We start from the raw sequence: 21,802 nt of genomic DNA, 5'->3' as shown, positions 1-21,802 counted from the left end.
TAGAATTCCCAGGTGAAAAGACAAATAATTTAAGCAACTTGGTGCATATTGCAAAATGGTTTCCCAGAAGGTTTGCACTAATTTATTTCCTATAGAAGTGTATGAGTTCCTGCTTAATACAATCTTTAAATTTTATTATAAATATTAATTTGAGAGAGAAACAGATCTCCCTTCTGCCAATTCATTCCTCAAATACCTACACCAGCCAGGACTGAACCAGTCCAAAGCCAGGAGGCAAGGACTCAATCCAGATCTCTCATGTGAGGGATCCAACTACTTGAAACATCACCGGCTGCCTCTCAGGGTGTACAACAGCAGAGAGCTGGAATTGAAAGTGGCACTGGGACTTGAACCCAGGCACACAACTGCTGTCCAAAATGCCTGCCCACCACAATCTAGATAGTACTAATTTGTTTCCTTTCAGTCTAAAAATAACAGGTAGCCACTTTCTCCCAAGATGTTATAATTTTATTTCTCTATAAAATAGAAGACATGGGATGTAAAGAATTATTAAACAGTTTCAAATATCAATGGATGTTGTAAATGCTGACTAGAGTACCATTAGTGTATATATACTTACTCATATAGCTCCCTATTTAACTATTTCAAAAGAACTCTCCTAAAATTAGCCCTATTTGATTTCTATTACTCGCTATTCGGGCATCAAGACTAGTGCCCTTTGCTACACTAACTTCACTCTCTTACCCCATTCCATAAGCCCAGGAAATGATACAGTAAGCACATGTAAAAATATTGCTAGGTACTTTGGGACAAAGGAAGAAATGATGAAGTTAAGAAAAGTGTAAAGTAGAAAGTGGTAGCAAAGGAATAAAACAGCCCTAGATTGCTTTCCTGTCAAGCTCAAGACTGGGCAAATTTTGTCATTTGATGTCTCCAAACTACCTATTTATCTCAGTTACTGTGTAGCCAGTTTCTAATAGCATTTTAATACATATTTATAAATTAAATTGGTAGGGCTTTTACAGGCCCAATACTGAGAGGCAATTAATTTCCCAATTAAAAAAATATATCCTGCAAGATCAACTGTATTTTACCTATCAAGAATTCCTATTATTTATCCAAAGAAACTGAGTACCATCTAAAAGCCTAAAATGCTAATTTAACACACAGAGATGCACCTTTAAGACCTGAATGTCTTAAGACCTTCATATGTCTTAAGTTCTAATTATCTTTGTTATTGGGCTTGGAAGAAGAGTGAAACGATCAACCCTACGGTAAGAACTAAAAGACGTCCTATGGAGATCATGGGTGAAACAAGTACTACTAGTACTATTAATTATGACAACACCAATATTCTTATTGAACTCACACCAATATATAAGATATGAAAGTAATTTTCCAACCATTCAAAGATGATAGATATTTCTGAAAACACAAATATAGGTTATGTGCGCACGTGCACACACACATACACACAGAAACTATACAGACTTCTTTCTCACTTAAAACAGAGAACTTACTAACATCTCTTAATCTCCCAACAAAAAAGCACTTCTGTTGCCAGTATTACAGCTCTCTTATGTGGAATCCAGTACTCCCAGGTAAATTATTTTAGAGTTTTATTAATATTTTTAAAATACAGTAAATAAGCAAAGCCATATTTAAATTTGCATTCTCTGTTCAAACCTTGATGAAAAATACAACCTATAGCTAACAACAAAGAAAAAGGAGGTTGGATAAACCTTGTTAGTCTTTCACACTCCATCAGATCTCCTCCATCTCTTTAATAAGGCTGAAAAGAAAAGAACAGTTTTGAGAATTTTAAGACTATGATCAAACTACTTTTATTTTTTGGTTTCTATAAATCTCCTTGATTATTTTAATAAAAAGTAGCAGCTAAGGCATTATTCCCCAGCCAGAACAGACAAACCTAGGGTTTTCTAAACATGACATTCTCTTTAAAAGCTCAGACATGGAGACCTCCCTCATATGATTAAGGTCTTCTTTACTCAGAAGCTGTTTATATAATCACAGTAGGATGAAAAGAAAACAAGAAAATTCTCTAGCAACAACCTGAGGATAGAAGGCCTTTACTGGCCGGTGCTGCAGCTCACTTGGCTAATCCTCCGCCTGTGGCGCCAGCACCCCAGGTTCTAGTCCCGGTTGAGGCGCCGGATTCTGTCCCAGTTGCTCCTCTTCCAGTCCAGCTCTCTGCTGTGGCCCAGGAGGGCAGTGGACGATGGCTCAAGTGCTTGGGACCCTGCACCCACATGGGAGACCAGTGGGCCGGCCGTAGCGGTCATTTGGGGGGTGAACCAACGGAAAAAGTAAGACCTTTCTCTCAGTCTCTAACTCTGCCTTTCAAAAAAAAAAAAATAAATAAGAAAGAAAGCCATTACTAACTGTTCAGTTCAGCTTAAAAAACAAAAAGTGTGGATAATTATTCAATAAATCAGAAGATATTTGGACTCTGAATTAAGAAAAGCTAGTGGCTTTCTTTTCTAGCTTGCTTAAAATGCAATGTGGGATGAGTCTCTGTGGTGAAAGGTATCCCAGGAGAGAAAATATCAGTCCCATCACTTCCTGAGCAGAGCAGGTATATGTGGCAAACACCGCCAGCAAGAGAGGTAGCAGAAGCACTTTATAGACTCTATCGAGAGGAACGCCTAAGTGCCTAGCAACCTAAAGGAATCAGCCAGCCAGAAATGTTTCCACTGTGCTTCTAAAATACTCCATAGGTTCTTAAATGTAGAAGAAGCTAGAACAAACCTTTAAAGTCAAAGTTAAGGTGGGAAAAAAGGGTGAATTTAGTCTTCCCTGGTGTATTCATTTCAGGACTTTCCTTGACAGTGGAAACAAAATTTACTTTGCTTCACTGGAACTGAGGGATTGACTGCTTTTAGCCAGGTTAATTAATCTGAGAGCAAATTAAAATTCAGCATCAATTTACAGCACACCTTTATCCATCAGTCTAAATGATTTTATCTGCAGGGTCTGTTTCGCTGGTTGAAAAATATAGTAGTGCCATGCATATTCTGAAACAATAAAATGCCCTCATTGTTCCCTCTTCCTGAGCATTCAGCTCCCTCTTGCTTTTTACTGAAATTACAACAAAGATATGTGTTTGTTTTTATTGTTGTTCAGGTGTTTTTTGTTTCCATTTTTAAAGCTGTGCTTATTCATATCAAATCAAGCACAGCTCTTACTTACAAGTTTTAAATCATTCATAAAACATTTTACTTGAGGCACTGTCACCTCCCTGAACTATATACAGGCAAGTTGTTGTTTTTAAAACTCCATTCAGATGTTCACCTTTTAAAAAAAAAAAAAAGATTTTATTTATTTATTTGAGAGGTAGTTACAGACAGTGAGAAGGAGAGACAGAGAGAAAGGGCTTCCATCCGTTGGTTCACTCCCCAAATGGCCGCAATGGCCGGAACTGTGCCGATCCAAGGCCAGGAGCCAGGAGCTTCTTCAGGGCCTCGCACATGGGTGCAGGGGCCCAAGGACTTGGGCCATCCTCTACTGCTTTCCCAGGCCACACCAGAGTGCTGGATGGGAAGAGGAGCAGCCGGGACTAGAACCGGCGCCCAGATGGGATGCTGGCATCGAAGGCGGAGGATTAACACAAGGCACTAGCCTCCAGATGTTCATCTTGAGTAAGTCACTCAACCAAATTAGAATCAAATTGGCCAAAATGTCTACATTTGAACGTGAATGCAGTAATTTTCTACCTTTTTCAGCACTTCCAGATTATATAATGCCAGGAGGAAAATTAGAAAATAAAGCTCACACTTTTCTTAATGCTACTAATTTGAAAATAAAGTAATATATATTGTATGTTTGAAGAAGAGTTCAGTCACTGAACTTTTCTTATGGCCACTAAATCAGAAATTCTCAATCTGTCAATACTGACCTACAGGGCTGGATAATTCTCTGTTATGAGGAGCTATCCTATTAATGTTTAGGATATTTTGCAGCATCCCCTACCTCTGTACACTAGATGCCAGTAACACTGTAACAATCAAAGATATTTCCAGATACCGCCAAATATTCCTTGGATCGGCCGGCGCCGTGGCTTAACAGGCTAATCCTCCGCCTTGCGGCGCCAGCACACCGGGTTCTAGTCCTGGTTAGGGCGCTGGATTCTATCCCAGTTGCCCCTCTTCCAGGCCAGCTCTCTGCTATGGCCTGGGAAGGCAGTGGAGGATGGCCCAAGTTCTTGGGCCCTGCACCCTCATGGGAGACCAGGAGAAGCACCTGGCTCCTGGCTTCGGATCAGCGAGATGCGCCGGCCGCAGCAGCCATTGGAGGGTGAACCAACGGCAAAAAGGAAGACCTTTCTCTCTCTCTCTCACTATCCATTCTGCCTGTCAAAAAAAAATATATATATATTCCTTGGATCATAAATTGCCCTTGGTTGAGAACCACTGAGATAATTAAGGTAAGAAGCTGGATTAGGAAGACATACAATAGATTGTTCTGATGAAGAGAAATAAGACCATGATGATTATTATGAGGCATGGAAAAACACAAACAACACAATATTTGTCTTCAAGAGAGTATCTCATTTAGATTTCCATTACTGTCAAAAGTAAGTTGAAAGACTGCATGGTACTGTTGGTAACAGCATAAAAACTCTGGAATCACTCTGCAAAGGTATATAGGCCTGCTGTGATACACACTAGCTGTATGACCTTAAGTGAAATTAACATTCTCTGTGTCTGTTTCTTTATCTGAATACTGGAGATAATGAGATAGCTAATTCATAAGGTTGTTGTGAAGATAGAATGCTTAAAACACAGCATAGAATAGTATCCTGCACATAGTAAACATTACATAAATGTTCCTATCAAAACCATCTTCCTCCTTCTCACCATCATTTAACCTTTAGGTTTTGAACAAATTCATTCATTATCCCCTAATTCTATACATGATGAAGAAATGCAATTGTATGAAAAGGAGTAACAACTAAACTTAAGAAATGGGATGGAGCCGGCGCCATGACGCAGTAGGTTAATCCTCTGCCTGGGGCGCCGGCATCCCATATAGCACCGGTTCCAGTCCCAGCTGCTCCATTTCCTATCCAGCTCTCTGCTGTGGCCTGGGAAAGCAGTAGAGGATGGCCCAAGTCCTTGGGCCCCTGCACCTACATGGGAGACAGGGAAGAAGCACCTGGTTCCTGGCTTCAGATGGGTGCAGCTCCAGCCATTGTGGCCATTTGGGGAGTGAACTAACGGATGGAAGCCCTTTCTCTCTGTCCTTCTCACTGTCTGTAACTCTACCTCTCAAATAAATAAATAAATAAATGGGACAAAAGCTATTTCTCAAATACATCACACATGAAACAAATGGCACTAAGCTTTTCACATAAGCACATACATACATATTTACCGTAGTATTTAAACTGTAGCATATGCCATTGTATAAATTTTATTATGTCCAGATTTGTCTCTTAATTTTTTCTTTGCTACTGCAAACAAAGCTGCAATAACAACCTTGAATATACAACTTGGTAACATCCTGATAGCTGTTTTTAAAAGCTAAATTTACATCAGCATAGAATTAAACATCAGCATTGAACTAGAAGTTTCTACATGTTATCAAGCAAACTTTGACACTACTAGTTAACACTTCTTTTGTTTTACCATAAGAATCCCAAAGCTTCCTGTAGGTGGAGATATTAGATGCTATGATCATTTCAAGACTTAAAAAAATGAACAAAATGCTCTGGGAATATGTCAAGAGACTTTGTGATGGAGTTCCCTAGAACCAAAATTGTAACTATGGTTCATCGGATTATTTCTGAGAGACAAGCGTTTTGCAGTGGTATAAGGGGTTATCTTAGTTACTGGGGCTGCTGTAACAAAGTATAAACAACAGAAATATCTTTCACAGTTCTGGAGGCTGGAAATCTGACATCAAGGTGCCAGCAGAGTCAGCAGGATCTCTTCTGAGATGTTCACTTCTTATCAGCACGTGGCAGAGGAGGCTGAGAGAGCTTTCTAGGGCCCTTTGTATTTTCCCACTTATGAGGGTCATCTTTATAAACTGATTTACTTTCCAAGGTTCCGTATCCTGATACTATTATACCGAGGGTTAAACAGAATTTGAAAATGAGGCATATTCAGTTGTTTTTTTGAATTTGTATAACTTCCTGGTAAGGTCATAAAATCAGCATACCTAAACATAAAAGGCCAAAACATTATTGGGTCCCAAAGAATATATTGGTTCCTAGGGTAAACTCTAGGGCTGATGAATGATGACTGTAAAATCTTTGCAAAAGTTATCAGAAGCTGAAGATATTTCCTGCTCCTGCCCTCCCCGCACCCCCCAAAAAAACAATGTGCATCTTACCACTTTGCCACTATGTAAATATTGTTTGTACTATCTGGCAGCTTAAACCAGGAAGCAAGAAATCTGACAATGTATACTGATTGCCCCCTTGTTATAAACCTGCCAATACATGATACCTAAAGCAAAATCAGCATCTTATTAAAAGCAGGATTTTAAGGTTTTTTGAGAATCTATTCAGTTACTTCTGGACTTACCCAGCAAACTCAGAGGATCAGTCATTTGTTTTCAATGTTAGGAATACACTTGCAATGAATATGAAAGTTGAGGATTTAGTTGAAAATGCATCCAGATACTAAATTTGTCATCAGATTCAGGTATTTAAAGGTAGCAGTGCTAAAATCATATTGTTTATAAATGTAGCTAGGAACCACTAGGAGGGCATATGCTGCCCCTAAGTACATTCTCCCCAAGTGGAATATTTTCAGCAACTCAAAAATATTATATTGCGATTACCATTGTCGGACCATAATTATGAAAGGAGCATTTTGAAACATGGCATCTGTAGAGATGATCATCAACCAGAGAATGGAGGACACTTTTTTTATGTACTTGGATATCCCACCACCAATGACAAAGCCTACCCTATGCACCTTCAGCATGCTCCAACTATGCAAGTGAACTGGCTGCTCTGATAACTTAGAAAGATATAAACTTTAAGAAAGGTTTAAGAGAGAAAGAACATCAAGCCTTTGGTATGAAGTTTTCTTTCATATAAAATTAGCTGGTTACATAAACTTTGAAAATAAGATTAATTTTCATCAGCTCTGATGTCCCAGGATCTATGTTATGTATCTATGTATACTAATCTTCACACAACTTGGAAAGATAAACATCTCTGCAATCCGTTTTAAGAATGAAGAACCTGAGGCCTAGAGAGTTCTTGTAAGCTGGTAAGTCAGTAGTTGTAGGAATTCCTGCCCAGATTTCAGAAGCTGTAAATTTTTTGTTCTTTCCAGTGCCATATTGACTGTATAAGCTTATTGTACAATTATGAGTCAGGCTAGATAACATACACACACAGTGAGAAACAGAACTATTTATATGATCTTACGAATCAGAAACCAATACATAAAAAAATTATCGAGTAAAAAAAAGGCCTCTGAATTGACAAAACACGATTTCTAATTAACGACTTAATTAAATGGACATGTAGCCTATTCTTACAATTTTCTACAACCTGGTTTTTAAAGCTTTATTCGTCACTAGCCCTATACGGACTTTTCATTCAAATACACATGCATCGTAATATGGCTGATAAAAACCGCAAAGAATGTCAATTTCGTAGCCACTGACATTTATAAACAAACAATCACACCAAGGAGAAAAACATCTCCACTTACAAAAGTGACGCTAGTGCGAACACCTTCGGAGCAACACCCGGCCCAGGAATCCCCCCCGGGGGTGGCTTTCTCCAGTGCCAGATTCTCGTCGTGAGGGCGTGATTACCTTGCCTCACAACCCCAAAGAACGCACTAGGAAACCACCACACCTGGGCAGAAGGGACGGACGCCTGAGACACAGAGGCCTCTCCAGCCCGCCTCGAAACCCGAGTCACCGAAAGTCTTCTCCTCCAGAGTTCCTCACCGTGTCTAGAGAGAGGACAGCGATCATTTCTCTGGCAGAGGATGACGCAAAAAGCAAAAACCGGCCATCCATTAGCAAGACCGAGATCGCTCACGAAATTCCGGGCGCAGACGCACACCCCCTTGCGCTTAACCGCCCCTCCACAGGTCGAGCCACAGTCACAGTTCTCGCGAGATTTTTTCGCCTTCACGGGATCTCAAATTGAAACCTCGCGGACTCTGGGACAAGAGGGGGACAGGAGGGAGAGGCTCCCAAGCCCCTTCACAGACTCATAGAGCACCTCTAGCCACACGCACCCCGCCCATCAACCGCGAGTGGCTGGGCACTTCCGGAGCCCGACCGGAACCGGAAGCTTCCGGGAACAGGGTGGGTGGGCGGTGCCGAAAATCAAATAAAGCGCGGCGAACGCCGGAGCCCTGAGCTGTCAGGGTGGTGGTGGATCTTCAGCAGGGCTGCAAGGGCCAAGGTCTGTCTCCATGGATTCTACCGCCTGCTTGAAGTCCTTGCTCCTGACCATCGGTCAGTATAAAGCCGTTAAGTCAGAGGCGAACGCAACCCAGCTCTTGCGGCACTTGGAGGTGAGACGCTTTGGGGTGGGGAGGAAATGGGGCGTCCCTGGTTACTAATCCTTAGTTCAGCGTGGGCCCCCAGCCTGGGAAAGAAGACCCTCGGCACTTCCTAGGGGTCGCTTAGTACTGCTAAAGGCGACTGTTGGCGTGCAGCTCGCTTAAACGAGAGGAATGAGAGCTTTCTGAAGGTTAAAGATGGGACAAAACGTTGGAGATGCTGGCTGTGTTTCGGTTAGGAAAAGGAGAAAGCTCAGCGCCTGTCTAATGTTCCTTTGCTTCCCGGTTTTCGTTTTTACACTGAAACCAAGCTCGCACAGTGTATACAGCTGTTTTCGGGGCAGATGTGGCAAGGAGTTAACGATTTGATAATCTGTTAAAAGAACTCGGACTTTAAAATGACCCTCAGCTGTGGCTTTTTAAGTTATGTAAAATTGTTATAGCAGGCGTATAACAATTGTACATATTTATGGGGTACCATGTAATGCTTTGGTACATGGTACATGTATTCAGTGTTCAAGCAGAGTAAATAATAACATCCTCAAACATTTAGCACTTCTTTAGAGTGAAAACATTCAAAATCCTATCTGTAGTTTTTTAATAGAGACATGTACAGTACATTATCTATAGTCACCCTACTGGGAAGTAGAACTCCAGAACTACTTGCTGTCTACCTGTAACTTGTGGCCTATTAATTAGTCTTTCCCCAGGCACTGTTAACCACCATTGTATTTTTTATATAAGATCACCTTTATTTAGGCTCCAAATATGTGAGATCATGTGATACTTTTCTGTGTTTGCCTTATTTCACTCAACATAATGACTTCCAGTTCCAGTTGTTGTTAGGAATGATAGCAATTGATTTTTTAATGGCTGAGCAATAGTATTCTGTTGTGTTTATGTACCACTTTTTTTATTCATTCATCAGTGGGAAGACATTTCTTGACTACTGTGAATAGTGCTCAATAAACATGGAAATGCACGTTCATGTTCTACAGAGTGATTTCATTTTCCTTTGATGTATGTCCAGTAGTGGATTGCTGGATAATATGGTAGTTCTATTTTTAAATTTTGAGAAACTGCTTTTCTGTTTCCCACAGAGGCTGTATATTCCTTACTAGTAATCATAATCTATTTTCTTTACCAAAAGATCTTTTATCTCTGTCTCTCACTCTAACTCTGCCTTTCAAATAAATAAATATTTTTTAAAAAATAACAAAACAGGTCTGACATGATGTCTGCTGGTTCACTCCTCAAATTGCTGCCACCGCCAGGGCTGAGCCAGGAGTTTCTTCTGTGTCTCCCATGTGGGTGGCAAAGACCCAAGTACCTGGGGCATCTTCTACTGCTTTCCCAGGCACATTAACAGGGATCGGTATTGGAAGTGGAGCAGCCAGCACCCATATAGGATGCCAGCATCGCAGGTGGTGGCTTAACCTATTACACAATAATGCTGGCTCGGATGTTTCTGAGCCATAGGTCCAATCCTGGGGAGAAGCATGTTTCACGTAGAAAATGTCTTAATCTTCTGGAGGGCCAGATTTATAAATAGGAAAAAGAAAATTGCTCAAAATATCTGTTACCAGATATTTCATATTTGGATTTCTTTTTCCTGTCTTACAGGCTTTCATTTAACAATAGTGTTGACATCTGTATTCCTTTAAAAAACAGAATGTGAAACTTTTTTTCAGCAAGACTTTAGAAGGAAAACTGGCATGTGGATGAGGGAATGAAAGAAGGATGCCAGGGGCTGGTGCTGTGGCACGCTGGGTTAATCCTCCGCCTGCGGCGCTGGCATCCCATATGGGCGCTGGTTCTAGTCCCGGTTACTCCTCTTCCAGTCCAGCTCTCTGCTGTGGCCTGGGATAGCAGTGGAGGATGGCCCAAGTGTTTGGGCCCCTGCACCCACGAGGGAGACCAGGAGGAGGCTCCTGGCTCCTGGCTTCGGACCGGTGCAGCTCTGGCCATTGCGGCCATTTGGGGAGTGAATCAACGGAAGGAAGACCTTTCTCTCTTTCTCTCTCTCTCTCACTGTCTGTAACTCTACCTGCCAAATAAATAAAATCTTAAAAAAAAAAAAAAAAAAAAGATACAGAAGGGAAAGGTTAGAGGAACACGAAGGCAACCAGCTTAGGACTGATCTTTTAGATTCAGTCTTTAGAGCAGATTTACTCTAATTCCAAAGTAGATGATGGGTTTTTCCATGCTTATGGAAAAAATTTAATAATGAATACATTCGTAGAGCATTTTGAAAATTATGCTTTCTGACCACTCATTTTAGCCTTTGAATCTCAACTCTGCTGCTCTTCTCCCCGCCCTTCCCTTCTCATCTCTTCTCCTCCCTTCTGTCCCGTTCTCTCTTCCCCTGTCTTCTGCTTCTCTTCCCTTACCCTTCTCTTCTCTACCCTTCTCTGCATGTAGTTTATAGGTTCTAAGAAAACAGTAAAAAAGTGGAATAACTAAAAATGAAATTTCTTATTGCTTTTCTGTCTACTTGAAAAAAAGTTCTTTATTCCTTGTAATCTCTTAATCTCTGCGCTCATTTGTTACCTTTGGGAAGGAACCGAAACAATCTCATAGTTCCACTCTGGACTTCATTTTCCATTCTCGTCCCTCAAAGTAAAAGTGGAATGAATGTACTTGGAATTCATTCATACATGCTTGAGTGCAGATTTATGTCTTTGTCATTTTGTTTAATGTAGTCTGGAGGGTAAATATTGCTAGATAGTCAAAGTTTGCTAACTCAGAAATACTACTATAATCAATAATGTAATAGGCAAATTTAACCTAGATAATCTAAGAGCTGAGGCTTAGGAAATACTTCTGGAAGCAATGAATTTGAATTAAGATCTAAATGACTACTTCAGCAAGTTAGGGAAAAAGTAGGTCTCTTCTAGGCAGAGATAACAACGTGTGAATTTTCTGAATTGGGAAGAAAGTGGTATTAACACTTTAGAAGAATTTAGTTTTTATTTGTAGTGAGCAGATGAAAATTGCCACCTTTAGTATTAGTGTTATTTACTGAGGGCAGCAAATGACAAAATATGATGAGAACTCATGTAGGAGTGAACTGTGACATCTCAAACCACAGCAGAGAGAGTGAGTGAGTGGGTGGGACCATACACAAGCCTTAAATGTACAACTCTGATGAGAACTGCCTTCTGAGGACATGTCCACTGTGAGTTAAGGACATCTCACTGTCCCTCACTTCTTTGCATCTCATGGTAGAACCACCCTAGGGACCAAGCCATAAACATTTGGACCTATGGGGACATTCAACATCCAAAACACAATAGCACCAACTTTTAACTAATACATTTGGATTACTGTTTTATAGGTAATTTCCGGACAGAAGCTCACACGACTGTTTACATCAAATCAGATATTACCAAGTGAATGCCTAAGTTGCCTTGTAGAACTCCTTGAAGACCCAAACATAAGTGCTTCACTGATCTTAAGTATTATCAGTTTGCTATCTCAACTAGGTAATGCATTTGGTGCTTTTTTTTTTAGAAGATATATAAATTCAATATTTTTCAAAGTACAGATTTAGTTATAAAATCTCTTGGGGAATGATTTTCATTCAAAAGTTTTATTGCAGAACTTCTCAGAATTTATACTTTGAAACTTTTAAAAGAAAGGAATGTTAAATGTAATATTTCTTAATTATTGAACCAAGGAATCTGAAGCAAATCAAAATTTCAGTGTTCTACAGAAAAGAATGAACTTCGGAAAGAGCTGTCCTATTTGTGCATTAAAAAATGCTAACAAAATATTCTCACATGTACTTAATTCCAGTATTAAGTACATCATTCAAATTCAGTAATAAGTCCCAACAAGGAAACATTGAATTTAAGAGTTAAAATGCTAATGTTGTATTCTTTATTTTTCTTCATATTTTTAGTTTTTAAATGTTTATTTAATAGTCCACTTTCCCCTGACTTGAGGGTAGGAGGATTGTTCTGTGTGTGGTTATAAAATCAATATATGCTCAATATAAAAAAAAAACTAGTGATAACAACATTGTTAATAAAGAGTAGCATTGTTTGGTAGAACTTTCTTTGTTGACAGAGTACTTTTTTTAAAGATTTGTTATTTATTTGAAAAACAGAGTTATAGAGAGAAAGGGAAAGAGAGAAAGAGAGAGCCAGAGAGGTTCATTCCTCCAAATGGCCACAAAAGTCAGGAGCCACAAGCTTCTTCTGGGTCTCCCACATGAGTTCAGGGGCCCAAAACTTGGGCCATCCTCTGCCGCTTTCCCAGGTGCTAACTTATTAGCAGGGAGCTGGATCAGAAGTGAAGCAGCCAAGACTCAAACTCACCCATATGGGATGCCTGCACTGCAGGTAGCTTAACCTGCCGAGCCCCTAGAATGCATTTTAATTGCTGTAAACTTAAACAGCCTTATCTAGCTTAGTGGCTATCAAATCAGTCAGTATAGATATAGAGGAAAATAACCCTCAAAAATTCTACCTTTGAGAATAAAATCTTTAATGATTTGATATGTTTCTTCCCTGATCTCTTTCTGTGTTATAACAAATCATTTTAGATCTTTAGTTGGTTGTTTCTTAACACAAATGACGTTGCAGAGCACCACGTGTTAATTTCCATGTTAGTATTTTTAAAAGATTTATTTATTTGAAAGAGTTAGAGAGAGGGAGAGACAGATCTTCCATCACTGGTTCACTCCCCATATGGCTACAACAGCCCAGGCTGGGCCAGGTCAAATGCAGGAGCCAAGAGCTTCTTCCAGGTCTCCCACATGGGAGGCAGAGGCCCAAGTACTTGGACCATTTCTGCTGCTTTTCCCAGGCCATTATCAGGGAACTGGATCTGAAATGGAACAGCTGAGACTTAAACCGGTGCCCCTGCTGGAGGCTGTAGCTTAACCCACTGTGTCACAATGCCAACACCATGTTAGTATTCTTTTTAATGGCCATCTAACTACCATAATTAAAGGATACTACAATTTATTCAACCATTCCCCTAATGATGAACCTGTGTACTTTTTAAAGTTTTTGCTGTTAGAATCAATAGTACAATGAATCTTTCAATGTGATTTGCTCTAATTTGTGTATATTTCTGTTGGATGAAATCCCATACTTTCAAGGTCATTTTTAATTTGATAGCTATGACTGAATTGCTTTCTGAAAAGGCACTGCCACTTCTAACATGCACTTGTGATTTGAATGAGAGTGTCTGTCACTTTAAACATTTAAATATTAAAAAAAAATTTTAAGTGATAATTTTTGTATTTTTAAACTATAGTTTTTTAGTTACTATACTTTTTATAGATATTTTAGGTTTATTGAAAAACTGAAGTGATAGTCATTTTTTTTTTGAAGTTTTTTTTTTTTATTTGGAAGTAAGAGTCAGAAAGATAGGGAGATAGGGAGCTAGGGAGAGGGAGAGACAGAGATCTTCCATTGCCTGTTCACAATTGTCTGCAATGGCTGGGGCTGTGCCATGCGGAATCAGGAGCCAGGAGCATGCAGGGGCCCAATCACTTGAGCTATCTTCTTCTGTTTTCTCAGACGCATTAGCAGGGAGCTAGATCAGAAGTAGTACAGCCAGGACTTGAACTGATGCCCATGAGGGATGCTGGCATTGCGGGCAGCAGCTTTACCTGCTATGCCACATTGCCAGCCAAAGTGATAGTCTTTTAATTAACAAATTTCTACAACTACACAAATCAGGTTTTTCAATATTTATTCTATGTGGAGAAATGAATCTCCAAGTTGGATGGTATTGGGCAATAAAATTGTTATATCATACTTTTTTAATGATAAGATTATTTTATTCATGAAGACCTTATTAAAAAATGATACTTGTGAGGCCGGCACTGTGGCGTAGCAGATGGGACTGCCGCCTGCAGTACCGGCATCCCATATGGGCACCGGTTCAGTCTAGGCTACCCCACTTCTGATCCAGTTCTCTGCTGTGGCCTGGGAAAGCAGTGGAAGATGGCCCAAGTCCTTGGGCTCCTGCACCCACATGGAAGACCCAAAAGAAGCTCCTGGCTCATGACTTCGGATTGGCGCAGCTCTGGCCGTTGCGGCCAATTGGGGAGTGAACCAGTGGATAGAAGACCTCTTTCTCTGCCTTTCCTTTCTCTGTGTAACTCTGACTTTCAAATAAATGAATAAATAAATCTTTAAAATGAAAAAATGATACATCTTTTACTATTCTAACCTACAGCTGTGGACAATGAAACCAGAGACTGTCTTCAAAATACATACAATCTGAATAATGTGCTGGCAGGAGTGGTTTGTCGCAGTAGCACTTGCCATAATGATTCTGTGTTTTTACAGGTATATGTTCCCCTATAATACGCTCTCTCTTAATACGTTTCTCTTATTCTCAGGTAAAAAATGATGGTATTTATTATAAACTGCTTAGAATGTATTTGCTGGAATAATACCACATGATTAGGCACAGTTCTTGCCAGTAAGAGCTGGTTGCACACATATGTACTGCTATTGAAATGTTTCTAGAGAAGCAAAAATGTTTTGCATTATAAATACAAGTGTCTATTTTGGGATGTAAGCCATTCATATTAAAATAATTTGAATTAGCATCAAGTGTGATTCTGTTGTGGAAGCATACAAAAATTAAAGCTATATAGTCTTATTTAGTATAGATTCAAAGCTCTCATTTCGATTATATTTAATTGAATCTAAAGAGGTATTAATTATAAAGACAGGAATACATCACCAGTTAAATTGACATGCAATTTTACATGGTAAAATGTAAAAGAAGTTATTTTGGGATTGATGATGGATGTGTCTTTCAACCTACATTCAAGTTGAAAACAGGTGAACATAATTGGTGATGATACTGTATTTGAGATAAAATTTATAGGAATGTATAAGTCAGGAGGTGGACCCTGAGATTATTAGTAGTCTCATTATTGTTTGCATTAAAGGAAAACAAAAAAGCTTTTGCTCTATCCTCTGCCTTCTAAAATGATATCAAACTCAGAATCTGCAAGGCAGTGCATTCTCGTGAGGAGGCAGTATGTTTTTATATGTTTATATTCATAATTGTTTTCTTATTCTCAGTGTATTCAACTTCTGCAGAGGTTGACATATAACATCAAAATGTTCCATTCTGGTGCCAATATAGATGAATTAATTATGTACCTGATAGATCATATGTGAGTATACAACCAAACGTTTAACTGGATAGTCTGTTATTTTTATACTAAAAAACATATAGCTCACTTTTTAAGATGTGTTTATTTATTTGAAAAGCAGAGCTACAGAGAAAGAGGGAGAGACAGAGAGCTAGAGGTGTCCCATCTTCTGGTTCACTCTCCAAATGGCCATGATGGCTGGAGCAGAGCCAGGAGCTTCATTCAAGTCTCACACATAGGTACAGGGTCCCAAGCACTTAGGTGGTTTTCTGATGCTTTCCCAGGCACGTTAGCAGGGAGCTGAATTAGAATTGGAGCAGCTGGGCCTAGAACCAGCACACATATGGGATGCCATCTTTGCAAATGGCAGCTCTACACACTATGCCGCAACTGCAACCCCACACTTTTTCTTGAAGAATACTTTCCTAACTTTAACTGAATGACACTATGATTCTTATTTATTCTTCTTAGATGACTTCAAAATCAGATGTAAAGCAGCTTTGATTTTCAAAAAAAAATTTATGAAAGAAGTTAAGTTTGGGAAAAATATGTTGAAAATAAACATTTTGCTTTTATGTGAGATCTTGGTAGGATAATAGTACAGATGAAATAGCACTAGGCCACTGACAATTCCATATTTTTGTGATGCGGTTCAATAGAGTAATTTAGTTTCAAACCATAAAGTGAATAGCACTATTCTGAGGTTAACTGTCTTCAAGTTAGATTTTTTTTTTTGCATGTAAAAATTTACATGTGTATGTTGCTCTATCATTTTGACTAACTTAGAATGAATTTAATACTTTGCTTTTATTATTTTTCTTTAAAACATAAAATAACAGTCAATCTTCTGAAGATGAATTAACAATGCCTTGTCTAGGATTATTGGCAAATCTTTGTCGGCACAATCTTTCTGTTCAAACACATATAAAGACTTTGGTAAGAAATTTTTTGTTGTTTTTTTAAGTATTTCTTGTTTTTAGTGGATTATATGCGTAAAGAAAATGCTACCCCTCCATTTCTGTTAAAAAATTAATAAGAATTCTTAAATATTGTTCAAGTGATCCATCAAAGCTAGTGAAAAATCAGATTGATATATCACTTTTTTGAAGCATTCTGGCTTTTACATATGTTGTATTGAAGATTAAGTTAAGGGTTAGTACACCTCTCCATGGTGTCCCAATATTTGTCAGATTGAGTAACACAAGAATTGCTAAGTTATTTCATGGCAATAGAAAGGAAGCATAACACTGGGAGTCCCATTTACCTCAGTATTGTGTTCCACAGAATCAGGGTACCTCCACAGCAAGGTCCTGAGTAAGTGCTGGTGTCAGTTGCTAGTCATTGTGATAAGTCAAAGCCCCTAAGTGAACTTAAACTGCTTTCAGATATTACAACAAGAAATTCATGTTTGCTTTAAGATGTTTTATGAAAAACTCCCATTCTGTACAATATTCAGAATTATTTGTTTGGTGTTGAATAATATTTCATTTGTCCAAGTGCTAGATTTTTCTGACCTGGTTTTGGTTTTGTTTTGATGGTAGAGTAACAGGGAGAAAGGAAAAGACATAGATAGATCTTCCATTTGCTTGTTCTCTACCAAATTTCTGCAACAGCTAGGGATAGACCAGGCTGTAGCCAGGAGACAAGAATTCCTGGCCTCCCTCATGGCTGATCATTTGAGCACTTTACACCAGGGCCATCTTTGGCTGTTTTCCCAGGCGTGTTAACAGGGAGCTGGATCTCAAGCGGAACAGAGAGGACTCGAACCAGCACTCTGCAAGCAGTGGCTTAACCCACTGTACCACAGTGCTGGCACCTGATCTGGTCTTTAAAGGTGGTGTTTATTTTGAGCTATGAGTATTTCAGAAGGCTTTGTAGAGAAGGAAGAGAGAGCTATCAGTATGAAAATATTTATGCACACAAAGATATATTTTCAGTTTCCAAATTGAAAAGAACTGTCCATATTTAGCAAACAAATGCATGAAGAGTAAATATTAATAATTCCACAGATAGGCCGGTTCCGTGGCTCACTAGGCTAATCCTCCGCCTTGCGGCACCGGCACACCGGGTTCTAGTCCCGGTCGGGGCACCGATCCTGTCCCGGTTGCCCCTCTTCCAGGCCAGCTCTCTGCTGTGGCCAGGGAGTGCAGTGGAGGATGGCCCAAGTGCTTGGGCCCTGCACCCCATGGGAGACCAGGATAAGCACCTGGCTCCTGCCATCGGATCAGCGCGGTGCGCCAGCCGCAGTGCGCCTACCGCGGCGGCCATTGGAGGGTGAACCAACGGCAAAAGGAAGACCTTTCTCTCTGTCTCTCTCTCACTGTCCATTCTGCCTGTCAAAAAAATAATAATAATAATAATAATAATTCCACAGATAGAAACTGCTCTTCACCAAAATTGTACCTGTATCTATTACTGTTAACGATAAAAGAGAGCCCAGCTAACCCCTCAAATAATCTCTTAAGTCTGAATGGTAATTAGCAAATGTGACCATTAACTACTCCCCCCAAAATGTGTAACACAAAAGAAATTTTATTAATTTGTTGACTGTTTTCTTGGTTTTCACGTAATTATGAGTGTCCCTCATCATTTCTTTCTTTAAGATTATTACTTGGAAGACACTTACAGAGAGAGCAAGAGACAGCTCTTCCAGATCTGGGCAGGCCAAAGCCAGGAGCACAGAACTCCATCCTGGTCTTCCGCATGGTTGATGGGGGCCCAAGCAATTGGGCATCTTCCACTGCTTTCCCAAGCAAATTAGTAGTTAGCTGGATTGGAAGTGGAGCAGACAAGACTCAAACTGGCGCTCAAGTAGAATGATTGCATTGAGCTTAACCCACTGAGCCACAAGGCCAGTGTTTTCATTTTATTTATTTGAATGAGAAGTAGAAAGAGAGAGAAAGGAAACTCATATCTACTGACTGACTCCTCAAATGCCCGCAACAGCCAGCGCCCTAAACGAGGAAGTTTGAACTCAATCCAGTTCTCCTATGCAGGTGATAGACCCAATCACTTGAGCTAACATTGCAGCCTCCCTGAGTCTGTGTTAGCAGAAAGCTGGATTTGGGAGTGGAGCTGGCTGGTGATTGTCAATTTTAAAAGATAAATGTTGGAGAAATGTAGATTCTAGATAAATGTAAATTCAGAGATTATTATAAACAAAGAGCATTCTCAGGAAAAAATTAGTGAAGTTGCACAAATAAGTGAGAGATGGATTTCTGCTATGTGTTGTTTGCTTAAAATAATAATTGCTTGGCCATGAATCAGGATGTCAATTCTAATAGATCAAGGGGGATATAGAGGTAGAACACAGAGAAGTACTGCTGAAAGCTATTTAAGTTAATAAAAAGTAGTGTATGGGCAGGAGTTGTGGCATGGTGGTTTAAGCCACTTCTCATCCAACTTCCTTCTAATGCACCTGGGAAAACAGATGATGGCTATGTACCTGGGCCCTTACCACCTACATAGGAGACCAGGATAGAGTACTTGGCTCCTAGCTTCACTGTGACCTAGCCCCAGCTATTTAAATATATTTTTTTAGAAAAACAGGAGACAATCATTTCTTACTGAAATTAATAATGATGTTTATTATTATAAGTTTAGCCACTGTGTACCAGATATAGTTTGTAAACTGAAATGTAAAACAAAATTTTTCATTCTAATTTTTTTTTTTTTTAATTTCTCAGAGTAATGTGAAATCACTTTATCGAACTCTTATATCCTTCTTGGCCCATAGTAGTTTAACTGTGGTTGTGTTTGCACTTTCAATATTGTCCAGTTTGACTTTAAATGAAGAGGTGGGTGAAAAGGTAAATATGATGTTTTCTTCTACTTATAGAGTTAATTTTGAAGTATATGGTCTCTAAAATTTAAGTCTTTAAGGGTTTTTGCATTTGTTGATGTGATCAACTTAAAATTTTGGGATAACATTCTTTTCCTATTTCATTTTGAAGCTATTCCATGCTCGAAACATTCATCAGACTTTTCAACTAATATTTAATATTCTCATAAACGGTGATGGTACCCTGACTAGAAAGTATTCAGTTGACCTACTGATGGATCTCCTTAAGAATCCCAAAATTGCTGATTATCTTACCAGGTAGGACTTGACTTAAGTAAATTTTAAGCCTTTTTTTTTTTTTTTTTTTTTTTAAACTGTGATGTGTTTGTGGCATATACAATGGCATTTTAGGTAATAGTAACTTTGGATTTTACTGGTTCCATTCATTGTAGGCCAAATTTAAGACTAAGTTGAAATGTTCTGATTTACTTTACGTCCATTCTTTTTGCTTTCCTGAACTGAAATGTAAAAAGTAAAAACAAGGGTACATGTGTTTTTTGTCTGCATCAGTAGGATTGTGCCATTTTCAAAAATGTAGGCATGTTGACTAATCCGTTTTAAAAAAAGTTTTCAAATCTTTGACAGAACATTGGAGTACTAAAAAGAAAGTTGGTAGGAACACAAATTTAAAAGATATTTATTTTTGCACAAAACTTTTTTTTTTTTTTTATTTGACAGATAGAGGTAGAGTTTTAGACAGTGAGAGAGAGAGAGAGAGACAGAGAAAGGTCTTTCTTCTGTTGATTCACTCCCCAAATGGCTGCCATGGCCAGTACTGCGCCGATCCGAAGCCAGGAGCCAGGTGCTTTTTCCTGGTCTCCCATGTGGGCGCAGGGGCCCAAACTCTTGGGCCATCCTCCACTGCCCTCTCGGGCCACAGCAGCGAGCTGGACTGGAAGAGGAACAACCGGAACTAGAACTCGGCGCCCATGTGGGATGCCGGCGTCGCAGGCAGAGGGCAGAGGATTAATGAAGTGAGCCAGGGCACCAGCTCCAAAATTGTTTTAAAATCCATGCATAATTTTTTTTAAAGATTTATTTGAAAGTCAGAGTTGCACAGAGAGAGGAGAGGCAGAGAGAGAGAGAAGTCTTCCATCCGCTGGTTCACTCCTCAAGTGGCTGCAACGGCCGGAGCTGTGCGAATGTGAAGCCGGGAACTTCTTCTGGGTCTCTCACGTGGGTGCAGAGGCTCAAGGACTTGGGCCATCTTCCACTGCTTTCCCAGGGGATAGCAAAAAGCTGGATCGGAAGTGGAGCAGCCTGGACTTGAACGGGTACCCATATGGGATGCTGGCACTGCAGGCAGTGTTTTTTACCTGCTATGCCACAGCACTGGTCCCCCATGCATAATTTTTTTACATTATTAATTTTATATGAATTTTTAAAGAATTTTTATTTCAGGAACATTCATGTCAGTATGTCTTTGTCTTATTTTTTGTATAAAAAAAGGGATGGTGGTTTTTTTTTTTTTTTTTGTATCTGCTCCTTTTATGTTGTAAAATCAGATCCTGTGTTTATGTCCTTTCTATATCAGTGTAATTTGATCATTTGTATTTTGAAATCAAGTGGTAACTGGTTTCCAAGTAAATTAGATTTTCCTCTTGCCTAAACTCCTTTGTGATCCTCAATTAGGAAATTGTTGAAATGCTTCAAAAATTAGATTACTAAGAAAACATTTATTGAGCCCTTACTATGGTCAGTCACTGGAGGAAAATGAGGTCTTATTAGTGTCAAGATATTATGTCATAGTCCTTAATCTTTAAGAAACACAGAATGCAGACATCTAGAAAGTAAGTAAATTAAAAAAAAAAAAAAAAAAAAAAAAAAAAAAAAAAACTTACGTACCAGGACATAATTGATCATTATTCGTATAAGAATATTTTTTCCAGCCAGGAAGCACTCATATTAGCATTTCACTTTTTCTTCTCTTAAATGTAAGTAAATAAGACAGCTTTTTCTTCCAAAGTGTCCTTGCTTCACTTGCCCCGTCGTCATGTTTTAAGAATCTCAGATATAGGTACAAAAACCTCCTTCATATTTTGGAGATAAATTCCAAGATCCCTAGTGGATACCTGCATCTGGGTAATACCAAACCCTATACATGGAGTAAGCAGGTTGGTCACTCGTTTCAGGTGATCCCTTGAAATTGTCCTGGAGGCTCAGTGCTTTTTGTTGTAACAGGTTGCTCTTAGTTGGAGCACTTCTTGCATTTATGTCTCTCATCCACAAATGCAATAACTGTTTCAGTTTAACTAATTGCTTATCATGCACTATGGCCATTTCTTTTGCAATGTTTTTTCAATGATTTATTTATTTATTTGAAAGAGTTACAGAGAAAGAGGGAGAGACAGAGATGGT

At 39.2% G+C, this 21,802-nt stretch overlaps 2 protein-coding genes across 9 annotated transcripts in view; one reads left to right on the top strand and one right to left on the bottom strand.

Annotated features, from left to right (window-relative positions):
* The window catches only part of DZIP3 (DAZ interacting zinc finger protein 3), a 92,461-nt gene extending 84,323 nt beyond the window's left edge, over positions 1-8,138 (bottom strand). For 2 of the 7 annotated variants that reach the window (XM_062207804.1, XM_062207813.1), the window contains exon 1: positions 7,903-8,138. The gene's annotated coding sequence lies outside the window, so the exon portion shown is untranslated. Of the gene's footprint in view, positions 1-1,703; positions 1,754-7,658; positions 7,781-7,807 lie in introns of those variants that run through there. The other 5 variants (XM_062207769.1, XM_062207824.1, XM_062207788.1 and 2 more) reach the window with 4 other exon arrangements.
* Positions 8,139-8,209: 71 nt separating this feature from the next.
* CIP2A (cellular inhibitor of PP2A) overlaps positions 8,210-21,802 on the top strand; it is a 49,690-nt gene continuing 36,097 nt past the window's right edge. Inside the window, exons 1-7 of one of the 2 annotated variants that reach the window (XM_062207838.1) lie at positions 8,210-8,480; positions 11,806-11,953; positions 14,667-14,779; positions 15,530-15,624; positions 16,443-16,539; positions 19,290-19,412; positions 19,557-19,702. In XM_062207838.1, the coding sequence (XP_062063822.1) occupies positions 8,379-8,480; positions 11,806-11,953; positions 14,667-14,779; positions 15,530-15,624; positions 16,443-16,539; positions 19,290-19,412; positions 19,557-19,702 (824 nt within the window). In that variant the 5' untranslated portion in view covers positions 8,210-8,378. The remainder of the gene's footprint in view (positions 8,481-11,805; positions 11,954-14,666; positions 14,780-15,529; positions 15,625-16,442; positions 16,540-19,289; positions 19,413-19,556; positions 19,703-21,802) is intronic. The other variant, XM_062207845.1, reaches the window with a different exon arrangement.

Source organism: Lepus europaeus, chromosome 2 (assembly GCF_033115175.1).
Source record: "Lepus europaeus isolate LE1 chromosome 2, mLepTim1.pri, whole genome shotgun sequence".
Lineage (NCBI taxonomy): Eukaryota > Metazoa > Chordata > Mammalia > Lagomorpha > Leporidae > Lepus > Lepus europaeus.
Note: the sequence above shows the minus strand (reverse complement) of the source record. Positions and strands in the feature narration are given on the sequence as shown.